We start from the raw sequence: 8289 nt of genomic DNA, 5'->3' as shown, positions 1-8289 counted from the left end.
AAAAAAAAAACAAAACAGCGAGGAAGATTGCTGGTGTGTCAATCTCTCCTAGCAGGAAGCACCAGCAGAGAGCCTGCGAAGCTGTCAGCCCAATTCTCCTGTGCTTGATTGTTAGAAAAGCATCTGAACTTCTGGGATCTGTTCCAAACCCTTTGAGGTTTCTGTCTTCCTGACACGGGCTCGGCTGTGAGCTGCAGCCCCCCAGCTCTGTGCCCCATACCTGGTGGAGCAGGCGTGGTTCCTCAGCATCTCCAGCACCATCCCTGCGTTGCCCACAGCCCCGTGAGACAGCAGGAAGAGCAGGCGGGGGTGGCCCCTGCGGATGGGCTGGCGGACAATCCACTTGAGAGGAGACAAGATGTTGGGGCTCCCTGTGTCCTCACGCATCCTCCTGATGCTCTCACAGGCCACGGCCAGGCTTTCCTGTGGGAGGAGTGTGGGATCGCCCATCTGACCCCCAGCTCCCATCCCATCCACCCAGCACTCACCTCGCAGTACGTCCTGCTGGCTGGGAATAGGATCTTGAAGGTGGAGCTGAAGGTGATGATGTTGAAGAGGCACGCTGGCATCAGGCTCTTGAGGGCCACCAACAGAGCATCCTGATGGAAGGAAGCAGTGGGTCAGCACACCATGCCTCTCCTGTCCACTTTAGCTTCATAGAACAGCTGGGTTAGATGGGATCTTAAAGCCCACCCAGTTCCAACCCAATGCCATGGGCTGGTTGCCACCCATGAGATCAGGTTGCCCAAATCTCACCCAACCCAGCCCTGAGCATCCCCAGGGATGGGGCACCCACAGCTCCTCCCATGGCAGCACTCAGGGAAGATGTGGCACTGAGGGATGCGGTCAGTGGGCACGGCGGGATGGGTTGGGGTTGGATTGGAGATCTTGGAGGTCTTCTCCAACCTTAATGGTTCTAAATCAGTTTCTTTCACATGATTTCCTACGCTGAGAAATCTCTGCATATCGCTGCTCTCTTACAAGTTTCCCAATGTTTTTTTGGGTTCCAACACGGCGAGGACAACGGGGTGCTTCCAAAGAACAAAATCTCTGTTGCTCCAAAATGGTGAATTCTGTGCTCGCCCCGCAGCACTGCAGCATGGAGTTGGGGGTGAGAAGCAGAGTGTTGAAGCGGAGCCGTGCGACACATAATGCACTGCAGTGCCCGAACTGGCAGAAATAAACAAACAGCTTCGAGTCGCACAAAAGGAGAAGCCTCCCCCAGCCCCAACTCCCTTAGAGCTGGCACAATTAAAATAGCAAGGAGAAGCTGCTTCCAGAACTTGTCATTACCAGCAGTGGTTATCTAACTCGCCTGCTCCTGGTCTCTTACATAAGAGGACAGAGCTTGGAGATGCTGGGACGGCCACCGTGGTCAACTCCACCAGCAAGCAGTGCTGCATGAGGGGGAGCAGAGAGTTGGCAGAGCTGTGTGTGCTCTGATAAAAGCAGACTTCTGCCTAGGGCAGCAGAAAGCCCAGAGCCAGCTCTGGGAGAGGAGCTGCCAAGGTCACACTGGCTGCCTCCTGGCTTCATCCCAGGGCAGGGCACGGGCAGAATGCTGCGTGGTCCACGAGTGGGGCTGCCCTTTAGCAGCTTCACACCGAGCTGTTATCTCAAACCTACAGGGATGTATTTATATCGCTGCTCCCAGCTGGCTCTGGGGGTGCTGGCTCCTGCAGTTCTGACATCGCGCCTTGGAACTCATTACAAAGATTAAATAAATTTTTAAAAAAAAAGCATTAAAAAACCACCCAGATTTCCAAATATTTCTGTTAAAGCGCTTCCTGAAGCGAGCTCCCAAAGCCTGCCTTCTGTTTCATCAAGCAGAAGGATTTATTGCTTCTTGCAGTAAATATTGATCCTGATCCCGTTGCACTCTCTATCAATACGGCGGCTCAATAAGAAGAGATGTTTGCCTCCAGAGAAGTCAATTCCCAGTTATTTTGCCAGCTCGAGCAGTGCTGACGCAAGCACTGTCCCTTCTCCCTGCTGAAAGGGATCAGATGCAGAAAGCCTTGAACTTCCCACCTCCGGGGTCAGATTAGAGACCTCCTGCCCAAACCCAGCCCAAGTCAAAGAACCCAGAGTGGATGCTTTGCAGCAAAGGAAAAGGGGGGGGAACCTGTGGCCTTCCTGGGGCTCGGTGCCATCCCTCAGGGTGACAGCACGCTCCTCATCACTGGAGGTGGATGTCCTCAGTCAGTTCCCATGGAAACAGGAGGAGGTTGGGAAGGAGATGGGCTCAGAATGCTCCCTGCCTGCAGGCAGGGCTGCTGTCAGAGCAGGGATGCGGTGGCTCTGGGTGTTTGCACCCAAACCTGGTGGTAGTTGGGTTAGGGAAGGGCGTGAGCACATCATGGAGCCTCTGCGTGCTCAGCACAGCACCCAAATGCAACCAAAGCCCCGAGGGATTCTGCAATTCCCTCTCACTCTCTGCAAGGAACACGCTTAGGGCAGTGTGGATCCATGCCCTGCTCAGGAAGATGTGATGTCCGTTAAGGTCTGGGGCTCAGTTGGCCCCCAAAACCAAGAGAAACTCCATGCAGAGCTTCTGCCAGAGACTGCAGCTTCTCACCAACACCCGCCAGCTGGCAGCCAGCAGACACCAGCCTGCCTCCAACGAGTCAGGCAGTGCTAACGATAATTAAAGTTCCCACAGTGCTTTCCCCTTCACCAGGTCCCCAGTGGGCTCAGAAACCTCTCCAGATCCCACGGGCAGCAGCCCGAAGCAGAGCCAGGTCCCAAGAGGGATAAATGAGGGCTTATCCTACAGCCTGGACAAACCCAAAGTGGTGACAGCAAGGGGATCTGACAGCTCCATGGGAACCCCAAAACATCCCAACCTTCCCATCATCCAGAGCTCCCAGCACCCTGCTCATAACCCCACACCAGACCGCAGGCCCTCGTTTGTGTTTGCAAAAGGGATCGTGGAGGTGTCTGCAAGGGCACAGCCAGCATTTAGCCCTGCAATTGGTCTCTGGATGCCTCAGGGCCCCAGGCACAGAGAGCTGGAGGATCATAGAACCACAGAGAGGGATCCAGCAGCACAGACCTTGGCACGGCCGATGCTCGTGCTGCTCCCACTGCAGTCCACCAGGAAGATGAATTCTCCAGCAGCTTTCTGCAGGTCAGCCGGGGCCGTGCTGAGCTCGGGGCAGAAGTTCAGCATGAGGACAGGGTGGTGGGGGATGTCCTTGTGCAGGCGCTTCCGGATGATTTCTGTCTGCAGAGAAGAAGGAGAGGATGTAAGAATTCAGGAGAGTGATTTTTTCTGCCTCCTTTTTTCATATAGAGGGAATTCATTGGCTGCTGGGTTTTCCCAGGCTCCCCGGACTGCTTGCTGGGACTCAGGATCCACTCTGTGGCACTTGGGGATGTGGTTTATGGGCATGGGTTGGCAGCTGGCCTGGTGATCATAGAATGGCCTGGGTTGAAAAGGACCACAGTGATCATCTGGTTCCAAACCCCTGCTGTGTGCAGGGTCACCAACCAGCAGCCCAGGCTGCCCAGAGCCACATCCAGCCTGGCCTTGAATGCCTGCAGGGATGGGGCATCCACAGCCTCCTTGGGCAACCTGTTCCAGTGCCTCACTCTGGTTGAAAAACTTCCTCCTAATATCTAATCTAGTTAGATTAGGGGTCTTTTCCAACCCTAATGATGCCGTGATTCTGAGCAACAGAGATCTGCCCCAGTTGCTGAGGGCTTTAGATGTGCACCTCACCAAGGCTTTTTGCTCTGTTTCTCATCCTCTGTGCAGTTTCTGCCCAGTCTTCCTGGGGCACAGAGGTGGCTTTCCAGCAGGGAAACGGTTCTGGAATGATCCTCCCCATGATAACTTGACATGCTAAAGACAGAAATAATTAGGGAGCCATGTGAGCCGTGGCGTGGGAGGTTCATTTCGTTCCACCTGCCTCACGCTGAACGCAATTAGAGGAAGCGCCTGCCGTGCGAGCAGCCCGTCCTCATCATCGTGCTGCAAGGGGAAGGGAAAAGAGAAGGGGCTGCAGCGAAACGAGGAGCACCAGCAGCATGGGGAGCAACCACGGAGCATCACCAGGTGTGCCCACGCAGCCCCTGCTTCAGGGCTGGAAGCACCTGGGGGTCCTGCATGCAGAGCCCACCGCAGGACAGACGGCTCCCAGCAGCCCCCTCCTCTCCGCCTGCTGCGCGGCAGGCAGGGAGCACTGAGCTGTCACTCAGCTGGGGCTGCTGAGCCATAAATCCCAGAGCTGAGGTTTTTCTATTTGCTCGTCAGCAGAACAAAGAGAAGTTTCTACTACCTTGTCTTCGGCTGAGCTCGTTATTCCAAGCCAAATCGCTTCCATCTCTCTGACAGCTTATCCAGAAACGGTAAACATTTACGGAGCAATTAAAAGAATACTTTATTCAATGTCACTGCAATAATTATAATACCGTTAATGCTATAATAATGTACCTACCTAATTACGCTATGCTAGAACAGCACTAATTATACACACAATACCCATCTTGCAGCTTCTTCCACACCCGGTTCATCAGAAGCAGTGCAGAATTTTCCCCTCCTCCTCCATATAAACCCCTCTCCAAGGGAGGATGCTGCAGTTATGGACAAGCACTGCGAGCAGGCAACCACACAATCACCCAGCTGACGGAACACCTCGGTGCCTCTCACCTTTTTCTCAGCACTGGGGTCCTTCTTTGTGCCCTTAATGAAATCATTCTTCCCCTTCAAGTGCTGTTCGTACTCTGCAGGCGTCATATCACCTTTTTCCATTAAGATGTGAGGCATGTGAGGCTCTGGAAATGCAGGAGAACCACCCTAGCTCAGCTCCAAGTTTGGAAGAGCTGCATGCACCCATGGTTGCGATGGCTTTTGAGGGGGTCTGGGGTTATCTTATAGAAGTCTGAGCCCTGGCAGTGCGTGCAAAACAGGGGCAGAGCCCACGTACCACTCGGGTGGATGAGGATCTCCACAGGTCTGTCAAATGTGTGCCTGTTGGCCAACGTGATGACGATGCTCTTCGCTGAGCGAGCGGAGGGGTCGGCATCTGCTCGGATCTCGTGCGTGGGGCTCTCAACGCCTGCATGGAGGGACCAAGGGGTGGTTAGGGAGGGCCACAGCACCCCACGCAGGGGAAGGAAAGGAGGATGATGAGCGTGGGCATCGCAGGCAGCCCCATACCTGCCAGCAAGCATGGCCCCCGGATCTCCAGGTGGAAGCTGAACTCGTACTCAGAGGGGTTGGTGGCATCACTCTGCAGCAGCTGGGCCAGACAGAAACTGCTCCCAAGCTCTGGGCTCCCCAGTGCACAGCACTGCTTGTCCCTGTGAGTGAGGTGAACCCCAATGAATGTCTGAGTGCTGTCTCCCAACCAGAACCCATCCCGATATTCCATACATTCTCAGCAGGTGGCTGGAAAGGCTGCTGGTGTTCTCCAGGCTGGGCTGAGGGACCCTGGGGACGCACACAGCTGGCAGGAGGACCCGCACGGCCCCGCTGGGCAGCGTCTGCAGCTCAGAGGAGGTGCTGATGAAGATGGAGACGCTTTCCAGGGGAGGAATCGTGCCCAGGTTGGCCACAAAAGCAATCCTCTCCAAGTCCTCATCCATCACAATCCTTCCTGCAGAGAGAGACAGCTGTATTAGGGTGTCACAGCCACAAAAACTGCCATTCCCTAGGCCTCCCAAAGTCACCCCCACCGCGGATCAAATGCCCACGCCAGCTCTCCTCTCTGGGGAACACAAACCACAGCCCTCTGCATTACCATTTTGGCAGATGCCGTACGGACATGAGTCCCCCTTGACGCCATGACACATGACAGCCACCCACTCTCTACCACCTCCCCTTCCCCTTGGCTCCCTGTGTTCCTCAAAAGGCTCCAAACTCTCTCACCACCCCCGTTGGGAGCTCCTCCATCAGGGAGGCTGATGCTGTTCAAATACACGTCGTCAATCTTGGCTTTGTCCTTTATCTGCACGGTCACAGCACGCTGGCAGATCACTGCCTCAAATCCCACGACGGTGGTGCCTTCATCCAGGGGGAAGATGAAGAGCCCTGCCAGCCAGGAGAGTTTTAGCAACACCAAGCCCTCATCCAGAACCCATCAGCCTTGAGTTCTCTGGAGGAGCTCAAGGCCAGGCTGGATGAGGCCCTGGGCAGCGTGGTCTGGTGGGGGGCACTGGGGGTTGGAACTGTGTGGGCTTAAAGATCCCTCCTAACCCAACCATTCTATGCTTCTGATTCAAGAACAAGAAGAGCCAAGTGCTGCACTGGGGAGGAACAAGCACAGGGTGTGCTGTGGGATGCAGCTGGAAAATGCACGGTAAGGCAGGACCCAATGGACACCAAGGTGACCACAAGCCAGCACTGTGCCCTTGCTGCCAAGGCAGCTAGTTGTGTTCTTGGTTGCATCAGGCACTGCCAGCAGGTCGAGGAGCTGACCCTGCCACTCTGCTCTGTGATGGGACACAGGGACACACAGAGATGGTGGGATCACCATCAATGCAAATCTCCAAGATCGTTTGGACATGATTCTGAGCACCACACCCGGGTTTCCCTGTGAGGGCTGGGTGAGACCAGAGCCATTCTATGATACCCAAACTCACACTTCTCCAGTCGTACCCTTTAGGCCCACATCACTTTGCATTTACAACCACGGGACACAACTCCCACGGCAGCATGTGCTTCACTTGCCTTTGCAGGGCTGTGCCTGCAGGTTGCAGTAGGTGAGCGATGCTGTCATGCCCAGGGCATATCCACTGACACAGGATGTCACCTCGGAGGCGGTGAGCAGCAGTGGGCAACGGGAGCTCTGGTTGATCAGCCCTGGCATCTTCACCACCAACACGGTGCTTGGGAAGGAAGAAACCACGAGAGGAACTTGGAGCACGTCCTCCTTGTGCCTTCACAGTCCTGAGGACAGAAGGAGAGGTGAGTCCTGAGCACCACATCCCTGCCTGCACATCTCACCTGCTCGAGCTGGGGCAGAATGGGTCAATTTCAGCCTTCCCTCTACCCCGCAGTGCCTCCGTCCCCAGGGAAGGCTCTGCCCTCCCTCTCCACACCATGACTCATCTCTGGTTCAGCAAAGCTCGGCTGTAAAGCTTCTGCCAAGCGCCACAACCCTTCTCCTGGAGGTTCTGCTCCGTGCTCCCATCCCCAGCGTGTTTCCTCCCCTTCCAGCATAGGCACAGCGCTGCGGGAGACGCAGCATCATTTCCAGCCAGCTGACGCATAGGTGCTCGGGGCGAGATAACAAAGGGCTGGCTGCACCGCAGGGCTGGCTGCACCGCAGAGAGGTGGCAGAGGGCATCGGGATATTAGGAAGTAATTAAGCACCAGATGGGGGAGGAAGGAGAGAGCGCGCTTTGCCTTAGGGAAGAAAGAGAGGAATGAGCAGGGGAAGCGAGGAGCGGGGAATTCATTTCTGAGAAGCCCTGGAGGTGAATTTAAGCCCCAGCGGGGGGATAGCAGCAGCGTCCCCATGCTCCCGAGGAAGTTGGCACAAGCTGCAAGCCCCATGCTTGGGCTCAAAGCCCTGCTGGCGGGGCCACAGCTCCCAGCCATCACCGCCGCGGGTTGCTGCAGCCTCACAGCCGCTGGCCCGGCCCCAGCGGGACGGATCAGAGCCGCATCAGCAGCACCGTAATCCCATCCGCGTGGACTCGGCTAGAAGTCACCACTCGTCCGGCCAAGCTCAGCCGCAGCGCACAGCAGTCACACCGCAGGGCCCCACACGGCGCCGGGATAACCCCCCCAACCTCCTCTACTTGGAGGACGGCTGTTGTGCAAAAGGTTCAAAACATTCCTCCGGCTTCGTTTGCATCAATCAACACTGACATCCAGCGGCTCGCAGCCCGCTTACAGCCTCGCAGCCGGCCGCGCTTTGCAGGGCTGTGCGCGCACGGCCGGCCGCCTGTTGCACCGATGCGGTGTCGGGGCTCACGCAGCACCTCGGGGAGCCGCAGCGATGCCGTTCAGCCCGGCAAAGCCCGCACACGCAGCTTACCTTGCCTGTGGGGAGGAGGAAGGTGGGCCGGGGTGGGGCGAGCAACTTCTCCCCTTCTCCTGCAGCTCGGGAAAGGAATCGCGCAGGCAGCGCTTCACGGCGCTCTGCCTCTGGAAGGCACGGGGAGACGGAGACGAGGAGGGAGAGAGCAGGGGAGGAGGGAGCGGGGTGACCGAGGCACGGACACACGCAGGCGGACGGACGCAGGTCCGGGAGCCCGTGGCAGAGCGGAGCCGCGCGGAGGTAACCATGACGATGATGCTCCCGCACCGCCGCCTTCGCCTCCGCCTCCCGCGGC

The 8289-nt window shown here is 56.7% G+C and overlaps 1 protein-coding gene across 1 annotated transcript; it reads right to left on the bottom strand.

Moving 5' to 3' along the window:
- Window positions 1–85: 85 nt before the first annotated feature.
- On the bottom strand, window positions 86–8282 carry LOC104909320 (von Willebrand factor A domain-containing protein 5B1-like). The gene is made up of 10 exons (XM_010723035.2): window positions 7992–8282; window positions 6677–6895; window positions 5876–6037; window positions 5381–5603; window positions 5165–5307; window positions 4932–5063; window positions 4655–4779; window positions 3056–3226; window positions 489–599; window positions 86–423 (listed from the first exon to the last, which is right to left on the bottom strand). Exons 2-10 carry the CDS (start codon window positions 6813–6815, stop codon window positions 112–114), a joined length of 1518 nt encoding a protein of 505 aa, XP_010721337.1. The 5' UTR covers window positions 6816–6895; window positions 7992–8282; the 3' UTR covers window positions 86–111.
- Between the last annotated feature and the right edge of the window lie 7 nt (window positions 8283–8289).

This window comes from Meleagris gallopavo, chromosome 23 (genome assembly GCF_000146605.3).
Source record: "Meleagris gallopavo isolate NT-WF06-2002-E0010 breed Aviagen turkey brand Nicholas breeding stock chromosome 23, Turkey_5.1, whole genome shotgun sequence".
Taxonomy (NCBI): Eukaryota; Metazoa; Chordata; class Aves; order Galliformes; family Phasianidae; genus Meleagris; species Meleagris gallopavo.
This window is presented reverse-complemented; position numbering and strand designations above follow the sequence as displayed.

Coding starts and splice junctions, on each gene's coding strand:
- LOC104909320 (XM_010723035.2), bottom strand. CDS start 6,815: ATGCCAGGGCTGATCAACCAGAGCTCCCGTTGCCCACTGCTGCTCACC. Junction 5,308..5,380: donor TCCAGCCACCTGCTGAGAAT/GTATGGAATATC, acceptor CCTCACTCACAG/GGACAAGCAGTGCTGTGCAC. Junction 4,780..4,931: donor GATCCTCATCCACCCGAGTG/GTACGTGGGCTC, acceptor CTGCATTTCCAG/AGCCTCACATGCCTCACATC.